The 27,365-nt window shown below is 38.5% G+C and overlaps 1 protein-coding gene across 1 annotated transcript; it reads left to right on the top strand.

Annotated features, from left to right (window-relative positions):
• Positions 1-17: 17 nt before the first annotated feature.
• LOC101847668 (putative ZDHHC-type palmitoyltransferase 6) lies at positions 18-24,563 on the top strand. The gene is made up of 9 exons (XM_005101274.3): positions 18-262; positions 9,642-9,888; positions 11,173-11,305; positions 14,589-14,767; positions 15,924-16,160; positions 16,544-16,626; positions 20,506-20,598; positions 21,286-21,392; positions 22,262-24,563. Exons 1-9 carry the CDS (start codon positions 127-129, stop codon positions 22,754-22,756), a joined length of 1,710 nt encoding a protein of 569 aa, XP_005101331.1. The 5' UTR covers positions 18-126; the 3' UTR covers positions 22,757-24,563.
• The last annotated feature ends 2,802 nt before the right edge of the window (positions 24,564-27,365 follow it).

The following is a 27,365-nucleotide window of genomic DNA, read 5'->3' as shown; positions in this document are numbered from 1 at the left end:
TCCACAATTTTAATGAAAAGTCTTGAAGATTTCAGCCAATCAGTTATCAGTATTGGATAAGTGATGAAGCTGTTTACAAATGGCTAACAACAGGATCTAGCGATCAAAATATTTGGAGAAAGCGAAATGACTGAGAAAATGCAGGCGAATTCCGGCACACAGGCTGCTGCTTTTGACATGCTGATGTCTTCCATTGGCAGCCTTCTTACACCTGTTGTGCAACAGTTGATAAATAGTGATCCTGGCTTGGTACATCTAAAGGGTAAGCAAACCTAGAATCTAGGATTCTAGGTTCTCAATCTAGATCTTCTAGATCTAAATCTAGATCTAGATCTAAATCTAGATATAGATCTAGATTAGATCTAGATCTAGACTAGATCTAGATTAGTAGCCTAAATTATTTAATCTATTTAGACCTTAGTATTAGACTGAGACTAAGAGTAAACTAAGCTGCTATAGATCTAGAATCTAGTCTAGTAGTATTAAAGTTTGGCCACCTCAGCCTCAGGCGAGTCTTGTGGCTATTCTCACCCGGTGCGCGTTCACCAAATTTTGCGTTCACCCTAAACCACAGAATTCTACACTGTGATAACAGAAAAATTGTAGAATTCTGTGTCGTGAACAAACGTTCCATTACAACTGTAGCCTACTAAAAGCGTACAATTTTGTCTGGAGAGAGAGAGAGAAAGAGAGAGAGGAGTAGCGCGAGAATTTCCGGGCAAAACAAAATGGCGACCCGCGTAGTTCGGCTCGATTCGAAAAGTTAAATAGCCGTAGCATCTTTGTAGACAACCAAATTTATTTACTTTTGTGTTTTAACATCATTTTTTAACTTTGTTTTGGTCAATTTGATCGTCCACACCGATAGACAGTATTCAGAAAGAGACAGAGAGAGAGAGAAGAGGGGAGGAGTTGATCTTGCAAGAACTTCCGGGCGGGTGAGAATAGCCACTTTCTTAAAGTTTAGATCATAGCAACTGTTTACTGTTTAGCCATCAAACAAATGTAATGAGTATGAGTACATGGCGCACCGGCAGTGGAATTTTAGTTGCCGCGGGGGTTCCTTGCCGGGTGCCTTATCACGTCGGGGTCACGGAGGGTAGCTCCCTGTCGCTGCTCTGTCTGGGCCAACTTAATTTTTGGTACTTTTCAACGTACAATTTATTAAGGTGTATCCTTGTATTATAAATGGTAATTCTCATTTAGTGCACCCAAAGCACGCATTTCTGCTCTTGAGACTGAAAAAAGAACAGACGTTGTAACTTGTCTCGTTATTTCGTTAGACGGGCTGGAGTCAGCAATGCTAAATTGTAATTTTTTTTGGACTAGCGTGAATGAAAAAAAATCAGTATAATAAAAAGACCTCGTCAAAATCTTTCTAACTTTTGAAACATGAACGACATAGCATTGGTGCAGATACTCAGAAAAGATGGTATCTGCACATATAATAGAAAGCTGTAATTTTGCAACTTTATCCATCGGGCACACAATTCGCTATGAAGTAATTCCTCCAAATACAACTTTACGTGTCTAATATAATCATGAATATTCGCATGATTATATTTTCTCGAAAGTTTATAAAAGTTACCGTGAAGTTTCTCTATGAAAAGTACAAATCGATTTTAGTTCTAGAATACATCTTCAATGTAGATCTAATATAGCAATGCCAATCGGGCTTTCCTGCGAGGCGAAAATTTGGTCCTCGTTTACGGGCGATTTTGCGGACCCGGCCGAAGCGTAGGTGACTAACTTTGTCAACCTCGGTCTGCTCTATTTCCGAACCAATCCGAATGAAACTCGGCAACCAATCAGAAAATAGGGCAAACTAATTATATGTGGACGTTGAAGTTCGTACACATAATATAAATTAACCTATACTTTTGGTGTCGGGAACACTTTCGTATCGTGTACACCGAAAACTATAAGGAGTTTGAATTTCAACGCCGAGATGGTAATAGATCTATCTATAACCTCTATAGTGTGCTCAGATTTGAACGTTCTGTGTCAAGTAGTTGTTTAGACCCGACCATAAATGCATGACTACCCCCCTATCCAAAGCGGCTTCGCACGGAGACCGGCCATTTTTCCCTCACTCTCGTGACAAATGTAGGTGACCTACAAATCCCCGCATGACTATTCCGGGCCCGTTCATTGGTCACTTGAAATAGGGCAATGGCGGATGCGCGCATCCGGTTGTTTTTCTCTCTATTCCCCTGTAAGATCGCAATGGGGGTATTCCGAGGCGAGGTTATCTCGTCTCGGGGTGTTTGCGTCTCAACGGGGAAAAAGAATTTTTAATTGTACGGCATGCTAGATTGAATTAACTTATCTTTTACGGTTGGCATGGTCTAAAGTCATCATAAAAAGCTTTGCAATTATTTAGTCACCCTGCCAACATATATTCTTAAAGATCCCATGTTGTGATACGATGCTATAAATAAAATGGACTCATCCCGACACCCCTTTTTCGCAAAATCGTAATATGTACACCACGTCGATTTTCTTACAGAATCTGCTACTGCGTGGTCCACTTTTTAGGAGTATTTTCCTATATATATGTGGGTCATCCATATTTTGCCGACCTTTACAACCCCATAACTTTTTTATTTATGAACCGATTCTCAAAATTCAAGAAGTATAATTCGTAGAATTGAAAATTCTTTCTTAGGTACCAAAAAAAAAAGGGCAAAAGTGAAAATTAAAATTTTAATTGGCATTGCTATCTAATACACGAACAGTATCTTTTACACTCCAGAAATTCCTTACTTTTCTTAAAACGCTAAGTCTAGGTTTTGTAAATTGACAGAATAATAGGGATGACTCCTCGTAATTGGGTTATAAGAATAATTTGTAGCTTTCCAGGGACACTGAATCAGCACCAGACTTTTCCAGCTTTATTTTTCGTTTCTATGCCCATTTGCAATAACTGACAATGTGACTGATTTCTTTACATTCATAATTGTGTCTGCGCATATTTCCGACTCAAAAACTAAGAATGAATGTGTTAGCTGTCATTATTTTTATTCCATACAAGAAGTTTATATCTATCCATGTATTTACTCAGTTTTGTGGTTTTTAAATATCTTATATCTTTTTAGTTGTATGCAGGCTGCCACAGACACAGCATGATTCATAAACAAACGCAGAGTAGCTTTCTCTTTTTTAACAGTAAAATAAGAGCTAACGCTGATCATCTTTTGTTAAAAAATGCAGATGTGCATCTTTCTTCTCTTATAACTTGACTATTACTACTCGCGCAGATTTAAGATTTCTCATGGTAAAAGACATATTCGTAGTCAGTTTAACACAGATTTTGGAGAGATACGCATGCCTTTTTTAAATTAACTGATTCCGTCCATGATTTTTTCAGGCTCTGGACAGAATTATTTTTCCTTGTTCAGTTTTAGACCTGGGGTGCATCTATTTGATGCATTACTGTGAAGCTCTAAGTAACTCTAATATGTATTATCATATACCAAACTGATGGAAATAAATAGAAGAATCTGTTTATATCAATAACAATGACCTATAATCTGTTTGTATTACATTTTCCTTCTGACAAAAACGAATGAGAAAAAAAAATTGCGCAACAGCTCTTCGAAAATTTCGACTTACCGCATTTTCTCAACTCTACAAGTCCTTATAATCCATAGGAATCAACACAACATTGTAGCGATATCACCCTAGCACACATTTCTGCAAGAATTTCACAAATTTAGTTGAATATATCTTTCTTTGAAGAGCCTTTTAATTATACCAAGCTCCGTGTTGTTTACCTTTAGATCTATAGCCTACATCGCAACAACAAAACAACGATTTTTGCAAGAATTTTGCGGAGTTTCGATCGATATTGGGGCTCAGAGATTGAGGTCAGGTTTGTTTACAAGTTCTACTTCCTTTCGGCAACTTAAAAAGTAGGAACTATGTTAAAAAGTGCACCTTTGTTTCTGATTTCGTTGAGCCGCTCACAGCGGCCGAATGGAGGCAGCGGAAAAACTCAGAGCCGCTGTCAGCGTCCGAATGGGCGGAATCAGTTAACAATCATTTATTCATAAGTTTGTAACTAAAGTAGGACAAATTGGGTACTCTACAAACACTTGTCTAGAACAAACTAATGCACAGAAATTAACTATTCTAACGCTAAATAAATCTCAAGACATTGAGCTTTTAGTACATCTGCGTAATGGTTTGCTATGTGGGATGGGGAAGAAATTATATTGTTTTAAACATAGTCAAAAGTGAGAACTTCCTGACCGACACCGGCAAAGTCGCTTCTGGGCTCATTAACCCCGTGACCCCGAGCGGGGGGGCTCCGGCGGGCTGCTGAGTCACGCTAACTAATAGTAACAGAATCGGGCGAAAAGTGACGCTGTGAGTAAGACTAAATTAATTGTCTCGAGCTCGGATTCAATGAGAGGAGATAGATTCCCCGTTTTTTTCCTTATTTAAAATTAATAAAAATAACCCGGATTCAACGAGCACTTAAATCAGCGAGCTCAGATTCAACGAGGTCGCTTCCAGGGTGAACAGCCCCGCAGACGTGGCTTCGCTCATTTTTCTCCCGGAATGAACTTTATCTATTCCCGGAAACCATCCATTGCACCTTCATGGTGAACCATTATTTACTTAGCCGATTGCATGCGACCAATCCGCAGCATTTTTTCGTACCAACACATGCGTGCCTGCACACGTGTGGCTGTGTACAGTGTGTGTCGGGGAGGTGGGGGGAGGCACCAGCGGTCTGGGCGTTGAACGTCGCAGATACAAATGCGTCACAGTCTTTTTTGCCCCTTGGCAACTGATCATTATTACAATGATATAAGCTAGTCTTAACGTAGATCTACGTAATGAATTGTGCTCTAATCAATGGAATCAAAAGTTGCCGTATGCTAGGCTCTACACAGCAACGCAACTTTTTGGCAAACAATCGAGATGACACAGAGGCGTGCATTTGAACGAATTGGTCTTTTTTTACACAGCTCATATTAATATGCAGGCATTTCAGGCGCTAGAGTCTACTTGTTACTTTTCTTTACACATTACTTGCTCAGTGCCTGTAATTATCTACAGAAAACCTCATGCTTGCTGTAACGAACACTTGGATTCGACGAAATTTTAGATCAGGCCCATAGATGTACACTATAGTACTAGATACCGTACGCCCCTCTCTCGCCTTGCTGCGCGATGGCCACATTTGACAGCGGCGTCCGCCATGTTTTTTGTGGCAAATTGTGTGAAGGAGTTCATGCTAAAGCAATGGGCTAGGCATGTTTTCTCTCTCTCTCTCTCATACGCGATAGGCGAGGCTTGGTTCTAATTGATTTTTTTTTACATGGGCGCCGTGGCGTACTATATCTAAATTACTAAATTGCAATAATGCGGCGTTCTTTCTAGAACTAGATCTACAAATAAATGTATTATTAAATAGATAGAGATAGAGATATGGGCTTTTAAAAAAAAAAAGAAGAAAAAAAACCCAACCTTTATTTGTTCATCAGCACTTTATCTACGAGGTGGTTTATTTCTTATTGACCGAATCAAAGCGTATAGGGCCTATAGAACTTTTAAAAAGAAGTATGAAAAGATGTGGGTGTCATGGGAACCTCATATAACCACCCCACCCTCTCTCTCCTCCCGAATCCCAATACCAACACCCCCCCCTTCCCCCCCAGCCCCCCTCAGATATATGAGTTTGCCATTAAATTAAATGAGGATGAGCCATAGGAAAAAAACATTCCAGAGTTTTTCAGCCTTTAGGTGTAGGAATGCAATGAATCTCTTGATAAAGCAAATTCAGCCAAACAAATGATGAATACATGTACTGGTATTTTTAAAATCGAGTTAAACTTTCCCATGTGACATTTGAACAGGAAACTGTATTTTTCATTCATATGTTCACTTTTTTAAAAAGTATACTAAATTATAAGTAGTGTTTTCTTATGTCGGTATTAAACTTTGGTTTATATTGATTTTAAGAACTAAAGTAGACCATATACAGCACTTAAACTAAAGCTCCTCCTATTGCTGTTTTAAGTAAGTCTAATTTTGGACATTAGTAAAGCAACTGTGACAACTCTGGACTCACTAAAGATAAAAAAGTGAACTAAAAGGTTGTTTTGTAGCCTAGTCAATTGTTTTTCTACTCAGTGTAGTGATAACTGAAACAAAAACCTTTAATAAGGTGTTTTTGGACAACATTCAATAAAACAAAACAATAAAAAAGTACACTGTTTCAGTTTGATAAAGAAATTTCCTGCCCATTGTGAAAAAGATCTAGCTGCTAGTCAACCTTAACTTCACGTGGCCCAGAACCTTACTGATGGCTCTTTATGTTTTAAAAAAGAAACCCGGAGTGACTATTTGTGTCTATAAGACATATTATGCACTAAAAATAGATGAAGTAATAAAAGAAAACAGACATCACTGAACTGCCTGACAGAACCAGTAAGACGTTAATCCAGAAAGGGACAAGAGGTTTCACATGCTTGCACTTTTAAGAGAATCGCTTTGAATCAAAACATAACGTTAGAATCAAATAAAACACGTAAGACTAAGAGCAGAGACACGCCCACTCAAATGTAAACAAACTTTTTAGCCACATTAAAAATGGCCGCCAACAAACTCAAATGTGTCCGTGTCACGTAACCTTGTACGGACTCTAGTTGAAAAGGAGGTAACTCTATGATCAGGCCCAGTGACCTCGTTGAATCCGAGTTCCACTGTAATATTACACTACACTTATAGATATTAAATATTCTATATATATATATACTTATTTAATTTATACTGTGATCTAGATTTATTAAATTGTCATTTGCCGGTTTTTGCCCCAAGAGTACTGAATATCGATACTGACACATGTTTGGTATGGATGTTTTGTGCGAGCGAGAGAGATGCACTCTCATTTTTCAGTTCAAAATGAGCAGTAATATTTCACTTGTTTTTAACAATGGGGGTTTATTGCCCCCTTGACCCAATAAAAACAGTATTTGTATATAATCACACCCGTCTTGCGGCTTCTATCGATGCCGGTTTGGCTTTTTTTAATGCATGCTTTATATAGTCATGGGGGGGTTGGGGGGAGGGGGGGGGTGGGCTGAAATAACCATTTGCAACGTTTTTTTAATGCTAAAATTGTGTTCAGGGCCCTAAAAACTCTGAAAAAAAAGCTACAAAAATAACACCCTTTATAAGACTGGAGTGATTCTATAAATTTATCATAAAATATAAAAGCACGGGGCGGTTCAGCTAGGGGGGGATGCCCCCCTGAATTTAACCACAGTTTTATGTTTTGCAATTCAGTTTGATATCTCTTCATGTCGGCACACGCATAGAAAAGTGTAATCGCTTAGAGTTTAGAACCAGAAATAATTGTTGGTGGAGCCAAAATCCATCCTCCGTAGTTATCGTTGGGGCCAAAACCGGATTATCCCAATTTATTTTACATTTACCTCGACTTCTAAGGCTAAGGTTAACCCTGTTAGACTGTTTTCCAGGTGGTTTACTCGATTTAGGTTTACCTGATACTCAGCTGTTTACAGGTAATCATAGGCAGCTATCTCCAAGAAGAAATTGGGCCATGCATTAAAAATGCTTAGCAGATCTCTGCTATCAGCCGTAAACTCCACATTTAGTTTAGGAACTGGCCTGTTACCCGGTGCCCATTGGTTTGGTCATTAGGGCTAGCCAGATTTTCCCCTGTGGAGGAAGAAAGCCACAATTGTGTGGCACAAGCTGTACGTAATAGACGATGACCTTTTATAACAAGTGTGTTTATGTTCTAGGCCTTTAGTCAAGTGAGCAGTTTACTCTTTTTCTCCGAGGGGGGTAAACCCACTATGCCGGGGGCCTATTTTTGGTACTAAATCTAAAAATGACGAAATCGCCACTTCATTGATGATAAAATCAAAACGAGTGAACGTATTTCTATAGTTCTTCATCTAGTGAATAAACTCCGGATAAAAGAGACCTGTTTTCGGTAACTTCCGAAAAGTAATTTGATGTCGAATTCATTGTAAAGAAATGTGCCCAAACAGCGGCTCACCTGCACAGTGATTCCGACCACGAGCCACTGGGAGCAGCTTGCCGGAGATAAAGAGATAAGGCAGGGGTCTATTTCATAGTATGTGCTGAAGCCACCAGAAACCGAACGGAACGGAACCGATCCTCCCATGGGCTCCGCCTAATAGCAAATGGTAGACTCCTTTATAATAAAATAAGGGTGTCATATCATTTTTCGTGGAAAAATTTGATTTATTGCACCATGGAGCAAGCAGGTGATATACGATGCACTTTGTAAGGAAAGACAGCATGGTTTAAACTGTTACTGATACTATTATCACTTGTCTATTAGTGAGTATGACCTAGATCATGACAATGTGTGCAGTCAGAGTTGGTGTTTTTGATTTTTTTTTAAATAAAAATTTTAAAAATCTATTTTTAAAATATTTAAATCAGATTTGTAAAATTTAAATCAGATTACAAATTTTTTTTTTATTAAAAAAAAATGTCAACCCTGTTTGGAATTTTTAGTGGCTAAAAGTCTTTATTTATTATAACTAGTGATTAATTTTAGCAACTGCGAAAGAAAGCCTTAATATGCTATATCAGTGAATTATTCATGGCTACAGACAAAAAATGAAAAAAATTTCAGTCTCAAAGGAAAGGGGGGGGGGGGGGGGGGTAATCATGCATAGATAAACTTGCATTTTATTACAGTGCCTGTGTGTGTGTGTGTGTGTGTGTGTGTGTGTGCGCGCGCTTGTGTGTTTGTCTAAAAAGAAAGAGAAAATGCTAATTTCAATTATTTAAAAAAAAGTAAATTGAGTACTGTATTATTGTGTTTCTTTTCAAAACCTCAACCCCAAACAACGCTATGGGTAATTTCAACATGATCTAAATGGTTGGTTATTGTAAAACTGTTAATATTGTATGAAAGCGATTTTTTCCTTTCAAAATTCCTTCAGTTGCCATTTGTTCCTTGCAATAATATCTGAATTATTATTTTTGTTACATTGTTTGTGATTTATTTGTTAATGTTTTTATTCTCCTCAGTCACAATTGATTTGATCTCACATTAAAAAAATGATTAAGTTAACAGTTAATAAATCTAGACGTTTCCTTAGTAGTTTGTGTGTGTGTGTGTGTGTGTGTGTGTGTGTGTGTGTGTGTGTGTACGCGCGCTTGTGTTTGTCTAAAAGGAAAATAAAGAATGATAATTTCAATTATGGAAAAAAAGGAAATTGAAAACTGTATTATTTATTATTTTACTGTGACCTGGGGGGAAAAGCAGACTTTCAAGCATGATTATATTAGTCTACTAAACCTTATATTTGTTTTATAAAACCAAGGAAAGGCATTCTGAATGTTTAAATATGTAAAAACTGGATAAAAAATTATTTTAAAAAAAAGTGATTTAAATCACTGATTTTTATTTTTAAAATCAAGTTGATTAAAATTTAAAAAATCAACTGATTTAAATCAACCCAAGCCTGTGTGCAGTTGTAATTATAGTAGTGGCAATGAGAGTAAAAGATATTAGAAAAGATCAACTGCTCTCAAATCAACACCCCACCATATCATTTTGGAGGAGCTTGACTCCTATTATATTACACTATTATTTTGTGTCATATCTTTTTCAGGATGGCACGGTATGACTGCACTCCACAGAGCCTGTCTGATTGGAGACTACAACATTATCCTTATGTTGATTCAAGCAAATTCAGATGTGAATGCTCTGACAGATTTCAATGAGACGCCTCTCCACTATGCTAGTAAAAGAGGCATACCTACTATTGTCCATTTACTTCTCCAGTGTGGAGCAAAATATGAAATGAAAGATGACCATGGGAGGAGAGCACTACATCATGCTGCTGAAAGTGGAGCTGTGTATGTCTTTAATTATTGCGTAGAGCAAGCTTCCAAATATATCTTAAATTTTACTTTGTTCTCTACAATATTCCCTGTTTCTGTCAATCAAATATAAAAGCTTTCATTTGGATTTTTAAAACAAATTTGTTTTTTCCACAATATGTTTGGGGGTTATAAGCTTGCACAAAATTTTACGGGTGTCTCTGGTGTTGCGGTTAGGCGTTTTGCTGTACTAGCTTATGGAAGATGTGTGTTTGATTCATGAGCATGGACAATTTTTATCGAGTATATCGGTCTGTCTGTTGGGACGTTGTATCCCTCTCAGCCTGAGGAGGCTTGAAGCAGTTTTCCTCCTAAATTGTATTAGTTGTGTTGATGGGGGCTTAAGATATCTAGAATTACAATTTAGAAAAGGGGGTGGGCGAGGGGAGGCACAAAAAAATTCTCTGTTGTCAAAAAAGTCGCTAGAATTCTATTTCAAATACTTTTAATTCAAACAGATGGGATAACAGAAAAGTTGTGTGAAAGGGAAATGGGACAATTGTTAATGAGAGAAAAATTTGGGCAGCTTGTATCTCCGCACTACAATCAGAGCCGCAATGTTTATTAATTCTTTATCTCCGAGGGGGGTAAACCCACATGGCTGGGGCCCATTTTTGGTACTAAATATAGAAATGACGAAATCATCACTAAATTGGTCATTAAATCAAAGCAAGTGAGCCTATTTTGATAGCTTATCGGCACAGCGGTTCATTTGGTACAAAACCTGAGAATGACATACACATGTTTAAATTGATTAGTAAATTTTTAAAAGAATAACCTGCTTTGGTAGTTCATCATCTAGTTCTAATGAACAAACTCTGGGTAAGAGAGACCTATTTTTGGCAGTTGCCAAAAGTTAATATAATTTCAGTTGTCACAAAGGAATTTGACCGAGCTGCTGACTGTGGATCACTGGCCCAGCGGTTTTGGCCACTGCAGCTTGCTGGAGATAAAGAGTGAATAATGTTCATACAGAATGGTTCTCGTCTTTTTTTCTCTCGAGGGACATTTTTTGCTAGATCTCACCGATCATTTCTTTGATTTGAGACAAAAGCCTGCAGGGGGCAGCCATTTTGACTCAAGATATAACTTAGTTGTTTCTCATGAGTTGCTCTTACAATTTGTTTCATGATACAAGGATTGGAGGCCTTTTATTAATTCATTGGTCAGAATGTAGTAAAAAGTATCCTAATATTTTGGTCTGTATTGTTATGCATCTTTAATTTTAACAAACTATTTGTTTACCTTTTTTTTTTTCAGACAAGTGTTTCGCTATTTTGAGGATGCTTTTCAAGTGAATACCAGAGAACTGGACAACAACTCTATGAGCCCTTTACACATTGCCTGCTCTCATGGACACGTGGAATTGTTCCTTTATTTGATGATGAAAGGCGTAAATATGACTTTTTACTGATGAACAAAAATTAGCTCTTTGCTGCTTCTTTATTTTTATTTATCTTCATTGTTTTAAAGATAAACTAGCTGGGCCCCCTTTCGATGAAAGGAATGATCGGTGTATTTACATCAACTAAAAGTCATTGGCCTACTGTATTAATTTACACTCTACCTGAATGGAGCAATAAAAAAGCGATGATGGGCATCAAACCAAAGGATCACAGTCGAATTTAGCTCCAAGTAAAAAAGGAAAACATTAGACAGATCTACACGGGTTGCACTTTTAAAATAGTGCTCAGTATTGCGCGACAATGCGCGATAGTATCGAGCGGAAGTACGACTTGAAATAAACAAACCTGGCGAATTTTCTAAAATTACAGAGACAGAAGCGTCGGCCTACAAAAGGGATCGGCGAAATAAAGAAATTTAGCTTTTTGCAGCAAAAACTGTCTCAAAACTGAAAAAACGAAGGGTGTCATGATTTGGAGAATATGTTAAAGAATCTTTTGCGGAAAAACGCATGTCGATCGATGCAGCCATTAAAAAGCCTTTTGAATAGCAAAATTCGGCCAACACAAATAGATAATAGATACCTGTGTGTTATAATTATTCTTGTCTGTTGCTTTTTATGGATGAACTAGCTGGGCCCCCTTTCGATGAAAGGAATGATCGGTACATTAACATCAACTGAAAGTAAATGGCCTACTAACTATATTTTTATACTCTATTGGAATGGAGCAATAAATCTTGAAAGATGCAAAAAATTATAAGGCCTAGATTTAAACTCTCAAAACAAAATGCGCCTCGCAAAATATCACTTCCGACAGCTGCGCAGATTTGTTTCGTTTCTCAGTGGAATAATCACAAAGGCCAAAGAAGGACAGTAACTTTTTGTCAAATGTATTTTTCTAAATTCAGGAAATAAATAAATAAAAAATCGGGCTCCGTCATGGGGACCCATGTAGCCTATCTTTTTGCAGGTACTTGCCAACTTTCAACTCTGTAGCTGTTGCAGTTTTATGGGAAAAGTGATACATGTTTCCAAGTTCCCAAATATAATACATTGCTGGGTTTCCCGTTTGATGAACGGACTCAAAAGAATCCATTGTCAAGTCATTGTGGGATCAGTACACGCACTCTTTGTGAACGGAAGCCTCACTTGTTTACAATTGTGTCTTAGAAGACAGGCTTTTCCAAGATTAGATCTGAACGAAACTAATGAAAAACTGAAAATTAAACTACAGTGACTTCAGACTCCTCAGTAAAACTGTTATTCCTTTAAATGATTCTGAATCACCGTTAATTTTTTCAAATTCAGAAGTTAAGAGGTTCCGAAGTTTTAGGCGGCGAAAGTGACAGACGTTCACAAATATAATATGTATAATATATAATATAAAGAGTACAAAATATTGCTGCCAAAATAATTACTAAAAAACTAAAGCATGATCATGTGACTCCTATTTTAAAAGCATTACACTGGCTCCCAGTGAAAGAGCGTATCATATATAAAATCAGTTTAACTTGCTACAAGTGCTTAAATGAATTATCACCGGACTATCTAAAACAGCTTTTAACACCCTATGTGCCTCCTAGAACGCTCAGATCATCAAGTGACAAAACAACCCTTGTTAAGCCTAAAATAAATTACAAAACATATGGCCAACGCTCTTTTTCATATTTTGCCCCACTTGTTTGGAATAGGCTTCCAAAAACTATCAGAGAAGCAGAAAATCTAGAAATTTTTAAGAAGAAACTAAAATCATTTCTATTTTCATCATATTTCGATTAGACAGAATGCATCCAAGCTGTAGATCGTTGTGAGTTTGTATGTGCGTATGTGCATATGTACGTATGTGTGTGTGGTGCGTGTGTGAGTGAATATGTGTTTGCATGAGTATGTAACATTATGTACCTTTAAAATTGATTTGTAAATCCATAATATGTATCATGTTAAGCGCATAGAGCATGCATTGCATAAGTGGATATGCGCTATATAAATGCAATCCATTATTATTATTATTTATGTATAGATTCTTGAGATTCAACTATTCCTTGTACTTCACTCAATAGTCTTACTTTTGTATTTTGTTCATTGGTGAGGATTTATTTGAAGTTTGTCACCTCATTGAGCATTTAAATATATACGTATGTAATGAAGAGTTTTTTTCAAGTCCGCTCAAGACTGACCATATTTTTTGTAAAAATTAGGTACCGCAAACTGGCACTGCGCCCCCGTGGCGTGCTGTCACGGAGACCAAAACCCATATTTTTACCCTCCTAAAACACCATGTGATCTTGATATATCAGAAGAAAGAGGAGCTTTTGCTCTTTTTAGTGGTATTATTTATTTGAATCAACGATTCTTTTGAAAGCAAAATCTTGCAGGATAAAAGACAACACTATTGAGGTTTTCACTGTCGCGGCCGCGCGTTTCGTGTATTGATTTTTTAAGTGACCTCGGTTGAACAGGAACGGGGAGCGTATGGTATTAAATACTGCAATCTGATTCGTCGATATTTCAAGATGAGAAGACGCTCTTTCCCGTGATATATTTTTAAAGACTGTCCTTAAAGAATTAATAGAAGAGATTTGCATGTGAAAACTTTCGGTGCTGTTGTTTTATGGAACCAGTGATCGGACTGACTACGGAAATATATCGGCAGAAAGCCCATTCATTCCTCTTAAAAAATAACACAGCCATTATACGCAAATAAATACCGGACGCTCCCCGTCGCCATCGCCCTGGTTTCGTATAAACTCTCTCTCCTTCCCTTCAGCACGGCCCGGCGCGCAGCCGATAAGCCGGTGGTCGCGAGTTGGGATTTTAACCTCCCCTTGTATTTCTTGCCGTTTTAGTCAAAAAGCCATGTTTACGTCAATAGATTTCCATCTTCTGGTTATTTGATAGCCCTGAAAAAAAATTGGGCTTGTTCTCTATGTGCATAGGCGTTTGTCTTCAAGTTTTTGTGAATGTCCATTCAAATTTAAGAATGTTGTGACCTCTCAAAGTGCAGACATTTCGCAATTAAAAAACTATAAAATTTTTCTGCAACTTCAGATGTTCATAACTTTTTAAAAAACGAAGCTATATGTATAAATTTGGTATCAAAATGCTCAGAATGATAAATTCTGTAAGGTAGTGCAGTTAACCTTGGAATCAGAAGACTTTGAAATTTCAGTTTGTGGTACCTATAAAAATAAGAACCCTCTCTTGTTTTTTAAATAAATATGTCTTTTGTACACCAAAAGATTTCTTCAACTATCTTTGTTTGCTTGTTCAGAGAAGTGATCTTCGACAAGAGGACTCTGAAGGAAATCTGGCCATTCACATCGCAGCGAAGGCAGGATTTGGAAACATGACTTGGCAAATGTTGAAAATTTTGGGAGTTTCAGTCCTCAAGAAGAGAAATAAAGCTGGTTACACAATGTTGGACTTGGTTCAACAAAATGACAGGCATGGGTAAGCTCTCACCCACATTTTAAAAATCTTTTTAAAACTGGTGGTACTTTTTGGCTAACCCACTTATTTCGTTCCATTAAAAATTTGGTGAAGTTAAGTGCAATACTTTTTTAACTGCAACGAACTAAGTTAGACACCCCCGCATTGCGATAGAAGCTCTGTGAACGAAAACAAAGCCTCTTTCTTTTTTAGAGTGGAGATAGCCTCTCAAAGACATGAAGGAAACATGTTTAAAGGGTCTGATTGTGAACTAGAAGGCTAAGGCTCCCACATTGTCCCACAAGACTTACTAGAAGCTGCTAGAGCTATGAATAGGGCTGTAGTTCAGGTGATAAACTGTTGGAGTCGGAGTTGGGTGACAGTTAAAGTAGGATTCAGAATAGCTTTCTTCTTCTTCCAAGTCTAGTCCAAGTGATATACAAATCTAGTAGTTCTAGTTGTGGACTTCACACAGAACTATAGCAACAGGATACTATCACACCCTTTGCAAAATGCATCATGTACTCCTACTGACGGGGACTCGATTTCATGTTTCCACGCCAAACTCAACATACATAAGTTAGAGTTAACTGCTTTTATGTGGTTTCTGAATTACCCAGAAAATGTTCTGTAGCACATAAAAGAAGTAACATGAACATTCCATACCGGACAGTTTTTTTCTTTTGTTACATGATTTAAGTGTAAATTGAGCACACACAAAATTGCGTAACCCCCCCACATTGACATTTTAAAATATTGATAGAATGAAGACTAATCTGGCAAATTAGATGCAGCTTTCCTTTTCTGTCAGAGCATTTCTTTCTTTCTTTTGTTGCATTTATTTTATTGCAATAGCTTTCACAATCTTTTTATGATTAATGATTTAATATATTTAATATAAATTGTCAGACTTGATAGGTTGTTGGATGAAAAATAGCTCAGGCTCGAGTGATTTTAAGGATGTGAGGGAAATATAGGTCCGAATTGAAAGGCCTACAGTCAGCTACCCCTTAAGCTCCCTCCTTTGTATGGAGGGGAACAAAAACTAAGAACCCCTCCCATTTGTAATGTAGTAGTGGTGGTCAGTATATTTTTTTGTGTACAGTTATTGCACAATTCTTTTTCAGAGAATTGATATTGGCTTGATGAAGCTTGATTTCTTTTTTACTGCCAACAGTAACAGAGAGCTGGCCCCAGTGTTAAAACATTATGCAGACAAACCTGAGCACACCAAAGTGGATGGTCCTGTTTACACATGGTACTTTCTGCTGTTGTACCCGGCGGTCCTCTATACAGTGCTCATTACGATCATACAACAACTCTCGTCATACCAGTATGTTGTGCTCTTGGTGGGAATGCTTCAAGTGTGGATACAGATGAAAGGACTCAGTCACAGAATTCCAGATATTTCTCGGTAACTTTGATTTTTGTTTGTCTGTACCTTGTGTTAATTCACAAGTCATGTCCTGTGAGGGTGAAGATTCTGTTCTGATTGAGAATTTGTGTAAAACGTAATTAATTTTTGTTTTCGATCAATAAGTTAGAGGATGGTTTTATTAAGTTAATGGAAAGGGCTGGTAGTTAGGTTGTATTTGTGAGGGCTCATTGTCATAAATGATCAATTGATTTAAGGTTAATTTTATTCATTATTTTTATTACTCTTTTATTTTTTAAAAATTAGCTTTGAAGTAAATGTCACAGATTTCACCTGGCAGAATCTTGTTATATGTTGCAAATGTGGTCTCGAACTATCAATACAGTAGCTTTGTATAAATCTCCTATTTCTTTAAATTTCAGGTGGCCGAATCCATTTTTTACTGGTTTCTTCTATGGTGGGATACTTCACACAACGATATGTTACTTCTGGCTACTTTTCCCAAGTATCCTTTATACAGTATATAACATATCATTTTAGGTTTTATTTTTATGTGAACAATGCACACACACACACACTAAGGCCGGTCCCAGAGTGGCTCTGTAGGTCTGACCTGTAGCTGGCCTGGCGCACGCCTTGTGCGTGTCAGCACAGCCGCACTGTGTGTTGACATGTGTAGGTGTGCAACTGACGGGTCTGCCTTGCTATATTTAGATACTGTGTAATCCAAGACCAATTATACCAAGACGGGACAACTCTTCTTCACGTCATGTGCCAAGTGCAGCCGCCCCCCCCCCCCCCCCCCAAACACACAAACACACAAAATTTTGTAGTTGCGCGCGGCGATAGTTTACATTGGTTACAATGCAAGGCTAGATCTGCTGATCATCTCGGGCGGTATGTCTAGCCTAGGCCTACTAGAATTAATTTATTTTAGCTCAGAGAGAGAGAGAGAGAGAGAGAGAGAGAGAGAGAGAGAGAGAGAGAGAGAGAGAGTATTAATTATTGAATAAACGTGGATCTAATCTAGATCTAGATTTTGTTGTGCACCCAGCCAAGGAGGGTGTGCAGTTCGGAAAGTAGCTCTTAATCTAGAGAAGCACACCTAGCCTAGATCTAGGCCTAGGCCAAGGCCCACGACAACAGTCGAAACTAGGTCAACCTCTCGATTCAAAGTTTCAAAGTATGATAAAGTGCATTTCTTGGTGATTTTGTGGCCAAGTGTTGAGGCTAGCATCAATATTTAATTGTAAAGCACCTAATAATACATACTTCTTGTTGATTTTGATGATCTGTGAAGAGTTTCAGTCGAAAATAAACATGAAGCGAGGCGACACATGTCCGCCATTTATACAACACTGTTGAATAGCACGTCTGACGCATCGCGCAGCTCTGCTGACAAAAAACAGACGATACAGCTACGCTGCTTTAGCACACGATAATGTATACATTCATTTGCATGGAGCGAGCCAGGCGAGCTACAGGTCAGACCTACAGAGCCACTCTGGGACCGGCCATAGACACACACACACACACACACACACACACACACACACACACACACACACACAGCGCAAACACACTTTCACATATACTCACTTGAAAAAAGAAACCAAAAACCCCACAAAAATCACACGATTGTTTATAATTAAAAAACAGCTGTCCCCTCTTTATTCTACGTATGCTTTTGAATGTATTTATTTTTTATACTAAAGGTTCTTAGTTTATGGTTTATGAGATAGCAGCTAATATTCAAGTAAGAATCATCTTTTCGGTAAATGTAAAAGTATAGTGGGCCCCGGCTATAACATATGTGAGGCAGCATGGTGAAATCAGGCGCTCGTCAAAATAATGAAATTGAAGAAATAGGCATTTTTCTGCATGTTTGGCCATTTTAATCTAATTTAAAAAACGAGTGATATCAACGAGATTGTTATCAAAAATTCAGAAGGAGGGGATCCTGTAATTTATGCAGATGGCTCAGTGAAAAGAGATAACCAGCAAAGTGGATGGGGATTTGTTGCAATCGCCAACAATAAAATCTTCCACAGTGCATGATGAGTCTGCAGCAGGGCTACATCAAGTATGCAAATGGAAATTGAAGCCATCACGAAAGCACTTGAATGGTTGACCCAATTTCGCCCCTACACAACACATGCTGTTCTCATCACAGATTCCTTGTGTACCCACAGAAAGATTGAAAAAGATTTCCTGGGATCAGAATGGATTCAACTTATCGAAGCAACACCTATACGATAGCTCTCATGGATTTTCTGCCGTGGCCATGCAGGCGTTTGAGAAAATGAAAAAGCAGACAGACTGGCTGGAGAGGCCACCTCAGTAGACAGCTCCGTTCAACCAGACAATTCGAGATCTTGAAATGTCTTTCTTGCCACCTGGTTGAAGAGGAAGATAAGGAGGCAGAGGCTAGTACTACTGTGGAGAGGACGATGGTTTTGGGAATACAAAAAGCAAGCGGAAAAGCTGGCATCCTTGCAGGAAAGAACAGAAGAATGGCACAATCAGTAGAAAGACCCTCAGTGGCCTTTTAGAGTGAGCAACGGAGCATCAATGGACATGTCTGGAATGCAGGGATGTTGCTTCAGGAAACAATGAACAATGAATAATGAATATCGAATTTTTGTTTTTTGGATCAACATCTTCTATGTCCCTTCAAGAACTCATTTCGATGTGGATTTTACTGAAAAGCGTTGATTAAAAGCACTGAAAATGTAAGTTTTCAGTTACCATGAGCTCTTACTCTTAAGCTAAGGAAATAACCAAGCTTTAGCGGCCATTTTATCGCTAATTAAGTCTCTGAAACAAGGCGATCGTCACCTCCTTCATTTGCGGATATCTCGACTTCTATTCAAGATAAATGTGTGCAGAGGCAAGACAAATAAACAAGGATTAAGATGATACCAATAACTCCACATCTTCAAAAATTGACGAGCGCCTGATTCCACCGCGTCTTGACACGTATAACAAGACAGCCAGGGCCGATGTGATATCCCTTCTATAGCCAAATCATGTTATAGACAAAGATCAAGTTTACATACACTTACCAGTGATTAACATATAGAATTGTTTTTATTACATATGCTCACAGAAAATTCTTACTACAGTGGAATCCTGTTATAATGAGAGGGAGGGGACTGGTGCGAAATGTCGTTTATACTAGGATTCCCGTTATAAGGAATCCAGTAAAAAATTCAATGGAAATAATAAAGTAAGTCTAATCTATGAGTTTGGTGTTCTGTTTATTTCTTTTTGTTATCTCCCCTGATGATGACATTGTTCAACATGACCTCTTGGTCTTGATCAAAAATCAAATCGGGTTTCTTTCCCTAGCGCCAGCGATGTTGACAGGCGTTGGCGATCAGAAAAAATGCGCTCTGGGCTAACTCGCCCTCTGTGTTGTCCCCCACCCCACCACACCGTGTAGTGTGTTTTGTCTGCTTGCGCACGTTACATACACATTCACTCCATCCATCACAGCATTGTGACCATCAGAGAAGTGAGGGCATGGGTAGTGGTAGGCCTAGAAAATCTAGACTAGGCTGGCCTATCACGCAATGCGTTCTGCTTGTCTGCGCATACCACACCCTCCCCACTCATTCGCTCAGGCCTTCATTGTTGGCAAACGTGGGCTCTCCCATTCTTTGTTTCATACAAGGAGTTGTTGTAAGGTCCTAGGTTTCCCTAAATAACCAACAAGTTTCTCTACTGGCAAGGTTAATACATGTATAACTGGCCTGTGCGCTGTGCACAGCAGCAGCAATATTCCGCTATAACTGACTCCCGTGTTTGTCTGATTGCGCTATAGCAGTATTTTATTTACAAAGATAAAGAAGGGAAAAAACAGGGTTTTAGAATAGTGTCTTTATAACAGACTTCTCGTTGTTTCAGGACTCGTTATAAGTGGACTCCACTGTACCAATATTACAAATAATTGCATTAGAGCATGGTCTGTGTGCTTTACTACTATTCTATATTGAATAGTGACTACAGTTAGGAAAAAGAGCACACTCCGATATATGTGGTAGATCTAGCGTCCTGTGTGTACTTTTCATTCAGTCATATTATTACTGTCACAAGTCTCATCATCCCATGGACAACTTTTAGGAACCTTTTTTCTACTATTATAAGGTGCCAGACTGTAGTCAGAATCCTGTTATAATGGTGACTAAGTGGGGCTCATCGTATAAACTACTGCCAGATTTCCTGTCAAGATGAGCATTCAGTTGTATGCTAACTCCCATTCCTCTTTCTGCCTACTTATGTTGAGCATCCTTTTGTTGTCCAAACAAGGTTTAAGATTATTACTTCGATTTTCTTTTTTTGGTTCCTTTTGTAAGCATACTTTCCTTACAATGATTTACAGAGGGCTACACCAATTTGTTAGTGCTATTGTTATCTGTGACCTTATGCCCTATGCTTCATGTGGTCTTCTTTAGACTTTTATTAACGGATCCAGGTGAGAAGTGATTGATGTTATCAGCATGTATACTAGTGTTTTTCAAATGCCTTGGCCATGACTTTGATCAATTGTGTAACCTGGTTTTTGACAATCTTCTCTGATCTTTTGTAAAACATATCATACCCTTTCTTTTAGTATTGTCATCATTTTAAAGAATAGAGTATTTGTGGGGCATCGTGGTGAAATCAGGCGCTTGTCAAATTAATGAAATCGAAGAAACTGGCATTTTTCTGTCGGTTTGGGAATTTTTGTCAAATTTTCGTTTTTTGACTCAATGCCTTTAAGGTCCATTTAAAAACACATTACTGTGTGGATTTTACTCAAAAATGCTGATTTAAGGCAGAAAAATGTAAATTTACAGTTTCTAAAAACTTTTAAGCTTTGGAAGTCGCTGAACTTTAGCAGCCTTTTTCTCACTAATTTTACCTCTGAAACCAGGTGACCACACTTCCTTGAACCATAATGAAACCGCGTACCAGAATTTTTCTGAATGGTGTGAAAATCATAGGCTGCTTTTAAATGTGGAAAAAAACCAAAGAACTTGTTGTTTTGAAAACTTTGAGTAGGTGGACAGAGGAAACCCTTCTTTAGTATGAAATTATTTATCCCTTTTGCTGCATTAAAATTTGGAATGACTCTCTATGCAGATATGTTGAAAGTTTGAATGTCTTTATTATTTTCCAGCATCTGTTGCGTCCACTGCTTTCAACCCAAGGACTGGAAAGCCATTGACTATCATTGATTTATGCATGACCAGAAATCCACAATACAGATTTTGTACTTACTGTGATGTAAGTCCCTTTCAATAATTCTATATTTTCCAGAATGATCTGGTCTTCTACACTCTTTCCTTTACTGTAGATTTCAGAGAAAAATAGAATTGACTTTTTGTTTAAGGAAGCAGTTAAGCATCACTGAAACCTAAGTGTTTTAACTCACTGACTACTGGGCCCTCTCACCCGCCACAAGTGCAGAAGACTGGCGTATTTGGGAGTACAGTCGAACCTGCCTTAACGGAAACCTGTATAAAACGGAAACGTGTCTTAACGGAATCTCCCCGCTCCCCCCTTGATATATTCCTCTTTAATTACCTGTATAAAATGGAAACCTGTCCAACGCGGAAAGGGAAAGAAAAATCCGCTCCCTTCCGAGAGTTTCACCTGTCTAAGACGGAAAATGCTTTGCCCACTCAACACTGATTTGAAACAAAACTTTCAAGTTTGGTTCTGCAGGCTCTAAACTTAACGCCATGGTCATGCCGCTGGGCGAGGAAGGGGAGTAGGGGTGCAATTTGGGGGTAGATGTTACCCCATCATGTGAGCGCTGAGCGATGCAGATGGTCAGGGTAGTGTGGGTGTGAAATCTCACGACTGCCCGTGAGGGTGCTCGGGTAGCGAGCCACTACGGAAACTTTCCTGGGTAGCCAGAAGCCAGAGGTGTGAAATTAGATTGACAAATGCCAGCCACCCTGATCGTACGTCCAGCTGAGAAAAGAGTTCCTCGAATCATTGTTACATGATGGCAGTGAGGGGTGGCTGTTGGAGGGCACCGACTTGTTAATCCTTGTTTTATATATGAGGGATGCTTTAGGTGTATGTGTATTTGCTTGTTTAATCTTCACATTCAACTACAGTTAAGTGCAGAACTTGTTTCTCCTCAGATAATAACATCTTTGAATGTCAAACACTGTAAGCTGTGTGACAAGTGTTACTACAGAATGGACCACCACTGTCTGTACCTACTGAAGTGCGTCGCTGGGGACAACCACCCTCGCTTTGTTTGGCTCATCATCCTGGGCTTCTGCAACATGGTCTGCTACTGTATCGGCTTCTGCATCTACGTCTACATGCTGTACTGGGGCCAGAGCATGGCGGATACCTTCACCTCACTGATCCACCATGAGGCATGGCCGATGTCTTTGTTCTTCCTCAACACTTGCTCTGCCGCTTGGTGTGCCAGTTTGATTCACTACCAGTTTGATGTCGTCACCCGAGAATGCACTTCTTACTTCTCTGAGACTAATGATACATACTTTAAGATGACGAGAATGCAGAAGGTGGAAAATTTTGTTCACTTTCTGCTAAGCAAACCTCTTCCCCATAAAAATCCATCATCTCCCTTTGGGAACCAAAAGGCTGTTGGTGAAATAGTTTGAGGTAGTATCTTTGTATAGAAATATGTAAAGAAACATGATTAATCTTAAAGCTGTAGGTAGTCTTTAATTCCAAGAAAGAGGCAATATGTGGACACATAGGCTACTTTGTCACATATATGAGATGAGGTGAATGTAACAATGAGTGAAGGGGACTATGACTGTCATTGTGGTTTTGATACTGAAAGAATGCAGAAAAGAAAATGAAGATGGATAATATGAAGGGAATTGTCACAGGGTACAGGTGCCCTTGTGGTTCTTTGAGGAAACTGAGTTTGATGAGTGGTTTGTTGTGTTATTTACTAACATGTTTTATAAAGAGTATGAATTAACACTAATGTATACTGGAAAAGAGATGTACAAATGAAGTGATTGGCATCTTAGATCCTTTTGTTTTGTGGATATTGTCTTTTGATACTGATAACTCTTTTATCAAATTTGTCTGGCTAAGGGATAAGGATTATCTTATATATTTAAAAAATCACTTTCAACAATCAACGTGTCCTTAAACTCTATGCACACAGAATAATCTGTTTTGTATGTGTATGGCCACACAAGGCTGTGGTGAGCTTAGTAATATGAAAGAGATTAAAGATGTGATAAATATTCGACTTTCATACAGTAAGATATCACATTGATAATACAGTGCAGCCTCTCTATAACGACATTCTTGGGACCAGAAAAAAATGTCGGGCAACCAAAAATTACTAATGATATATATAAAAGGAAAAAAATTGGGGACTGGGCACCATGTTGCTTTACAAAGGATGTCGCTATATTGAAGGTCGTTATAGAGAGGCTCCACTGCACTTGGATAGTGCTGACTTTGTTGGAGCACATTTGTTAATCTATCACGGCAGTGGCAGAGTAGCGTGTAGACGTGCAGGGTGTTGTACATGAGCATCATGTAAAACCTATTTTTGCAGGACAAGGAACTTGGCTCATGAAGTAAAAAAATTGAAGGTACATACGTTGGCAGTTAAATGAGGAAGTGAGTAAACACTCCCAGGCCGTACCACAGGTGGTGGATTTTGTTTTAGAAATAAAGGGTTTTGTCCTTAGCTCACTTTTGTGGACATGTGTCATTGCAAAACTAATGAAAACAGTAGAGAAATGAACTGTCTACACAACTCTTTTCTTTAGTTTCCTACTGACAGACAAATGTTGCAAACATCAAAACCAATACTCATTTTATTTATGAGAACTGAGAGAGATTTTCCAAATGTATTGCTGTTTTAAGACAATATTAATTATTATTGCTGTAAACATTTAAATGCATAATTCATGAGTTGTTTGTAGACAACAGGCTCTTGAAATCCTTATGTTGACTGCGTTTATTCTTTTGCTGTGACATTACAATAGTATTAAAGAGTTAACTGGTCATTTCCACTTTTTTAACATTTTATTTCAGATGACAATGACACTGTCATTCATAGCTTTGCTTGAAAATATAAACGATTGAATGGAAGATTAAATAAGAAGTTGAGTGCATTGGAAGGATGGTAAAATGAGGTGATGATAAATAGATATTGCTTCAGTCATTTTTGGTTTACTCCTAAATATGTAATTGTAACATTATTGTACATAGCAGCTCTTCTATGAAACCTGAAATATAAAATGAATCTACACTGGAACAGTGTACTCTTCAAGGAAAGTAGGCTACCATTTCTGTCCTGTGTACGGTTCTCATGTTGATAGACAGTCTTTTTTCTAGTGTAGGTCATATGTAGTCACAGATTTCTCTTGGGGATTAGGTTTTCTGTCTTAACCTTCTGTTCCTGCTTCCTTTTTGCTCTTTGCGATTTCACAATAAAAAAGAAAAGTTTTTCCATCTGCTTGTCAACTAGTGGTGTCTGTTGCACAAGGCTGACTATAATACATTGTTTTCTCTCGTATCATGAATAAATGAAATCCGATGTTTGTTTTCAATGTGGTTTTGACAAGGTTATGTCAAACCTTTAGCCTCTGCAATGATCAGACAGGAGTGCTCTTGTTTGTCCTGAACTTTTTCGGATATCCTTCCATCAGTCTGAATTGTCTCCTCTGCCCTCTAAAGTCTGACTCAGTCTTGCTTCCCCTCTGCAGAGAACTGTCTGCATCTAGTGACTATTTATAAATTTTATCTTTGGCAGTCCCCCCCCCCCCCCCCCCCAATACAGAGAGAGAGAGAGTTACTTGTGTGACTTGTTACTTGTGTGAAGGACCGACATCACTGCACAAGGGGCATCCCCATAAGCGCTCCGTCCCCTGAAGAAACACATCTCGAAGTGTGTAGATGCTGACAGTTCCAAGCTATGGTTGCCTCCATAGCCTTCTGCTCATCCCACTAAGTCTTGAACTCCTGCAGGCGCCCCATCCATTTCCAAGCTCACAAAGTTGCTCAAGATGATGGTATTCCAACTCTTCTTGTTCTTTTTCTTTTTTTCCCCTGACTGAACGTACAATTTCAGGTTTGTCAGGGCACAGCTTCCCTTCAGGTTTTGCGTTCCCAGCGAGCTCATCAGCCCGCTCATTGCCCTTGACTCCAGCATGGCCCGGGGTGAAGATCCACGTGATCTTTTTCAGTGTTGTCTTCTTAGGAGCTCTGTCTTTTTAGCTCTAAGGTTCCCACTTTCAATATTCCTTAGCATGCTCTGAGAGTCTGTGACAAAGATCACATGTGCTTGTCGAGTTGTTGTGACCCTTTTGAGAGCCTGAGTGATTGCCTCTATCTCCATTCTCATGCTAGATATTGTCATATCGTATGCTCTCTGTTGTTCCTGCACCAGTCTGCCACTCACTCGTGCTGAGAAGCCCCATCCAGATTTTTCCCCTCGTTTAACAGATCCATCCGTGTATACAACCACATCTCGGTGCCGTGAGTTTTCATCAATCAGTTGTGATATCTCAGCATCTGTTGCCCCCTGCGGCCACTCTCTACATTCTCTGTTCAGAGTGCTAATGGTAGAATGCTATACATGAATACCCATCTTCAGATATGTCAGGGTAATATTGGGCATATCTCCCTCTTTCCATTTCCAATTAAGTTCTAACTGCTGAGTCTTGAACTCTGTCTTTAAAATGGGCTGTATGTATCCTGTAAGGTCTTCAATTTGCTCAAAAACAAATCAAGAAGGGGCAGAACATGTCTTCAAGTTAATTTTTACTTTTACAGTGTGTTTGATGTAAGCCATAGGTCTGAAGGTTTTTGTGGCATGATGAGAGGTGGATAGCTGTTACTGTTAATAAACAGGTGTTTTCTTAATCAACTGAATCTTATTACAAATGAACAAAGTCTAATGGCTACATTACACCTGACAAGTGGTTGTCATTTAAATATACAGAAAATAAAGATTGGAGGTAGTGGTGAAAAGGAGATGTATGCTGAAGGTGTCATCCTCCATAGAATTGTTGATTTTATGTATGGTCAGTTGTTGTTTAGATATTATGGAAACAAGATTGTGTTCTAATATGTGAGGCAGCATGGTGGAATCAGGCTCTCGTCAAAATAATCAAAGTGAAGAAACTTGCATTTTTCCGCAGGTTTGTGAATTTTTATCAAATTTTTGTTTTTTGGCTCAACACCTTTCATGCCCATTAAAGTTAAAGATCTCATTTCTGTGTGGGTTTTTCTGAAAAACGTTGATGAAAGGCACAAAAAAAGTACATTTTCAGTTACCACAGACTCTTAAGCAAAGGAAATAACTGATCTTTGGTGGTCATTTTCTCACTAATTTTACCTCTGAAAACAGGTGAGCCCCACTTCCTTCTTTCGCAAATATCCCGACTTGTATTCAAGATAAATGGACTTTTTTTCCATCCAAATAAAGATGAGTGAACAAGCTTTAAGAAGATACCAATAACTCTACATGCCCAAAAATTGACGAGAGCCTGATTCCACCACGCTGCCTCGCATATTTTCATACTTCTTTTTATTAAATTTTGCTATTTACTGATGTGAAATACTGTCTAGCACGCACATAGTGACATCAGCAGGATGCAGAAATCTTTGTGTTATGTATGAATTTCAGGCTTTATCAAGGGTTGGGTAATTTGATCCAAATTTTACTTCAATTATACTCCCTATGCTAGCCAATGTGCATGCTGGGTTCATAGCTGCTTGTATATTTGTATATTTGGGTTTTTTGACATTGGTTTTTATCCACTTCTGCTAGGATAGGCTGTTTTCCTTTACTGAGAAGCCTTTCCACTTCTTTTACTCTACCAGGTCCTCTCTCTGCTAGTCTACAACTTTACCTTGACCTAACTTTGAAAAACACAATGTGTAATCCCTGTTGGAAGTGTGCTGACAAATGTGCTGATCATACCAGATACATGCTTTATTTGAAAGCAGACTGCCCTTGCGCAACTGAAGTTTGCTGATTAGATCTACCCCTGAACTCTTCTGTTAACCTTACAATAACATATCCTTGGTCTACACAATTGCCCTCAACTTAAAGAGAGCAGGTCATTGGCCTATACTCATACCGTGGCCTCTCTCACTCACTCTCTCATCACAGCTACTTTGGTAAAGAAAACTTGTGATTGAGTTTGATTAGCTCTACAGCTCTCGCCAACGTCTATTCTTTTCGTTATTTTGGAATTGTTTTGGCAAGGTGAATGTTTTGAATGC

This window comes from Aplysia californica, unplaced genomic scaffold (genome assembly GCF_000002075.1).
Source record: "Aplysia californica isolate F4 #8 unplaced genomic scaffold, AplCal3.0 scaffold00277, whole genome shotgun sequence".
In the NCBI taxonomy this organism is placed as follows: domain Eukaryota; kingdom Metazoa; phylum Mollusca; class Gastropoda; order Aplysiida; family Aplysiidae; genus Aplysia; species Aplysia californica.
This window is presented reverse-complemented; position numbering and strand designations above follow the sequence as displayed.

Bases quoted from the DNA above. Each gene is read 5' to 3' on its own strand.
- LOC101847668 (XM_005101274.3), top strand. From the start codon at position 127: ATGACTGAGAAAATGCAGGCGAATTCCGGCACACAGGCTGCTGCTTTT. The intron at 11,306-14,588 runs GTAAATATGACT...TTGCTTGTTCAG, and splicing joins TTTATTTGATGATGAAAGGC to AGAAGTGATCTTCGACAAGA. The intron at 20,599-21,285 runs GTGAGAAGTGAT...ATTATTTTCCAG, and splicing joins ACTTTTATTAACGGATCCAG to CATCTGTTGCGTCCACTGCT.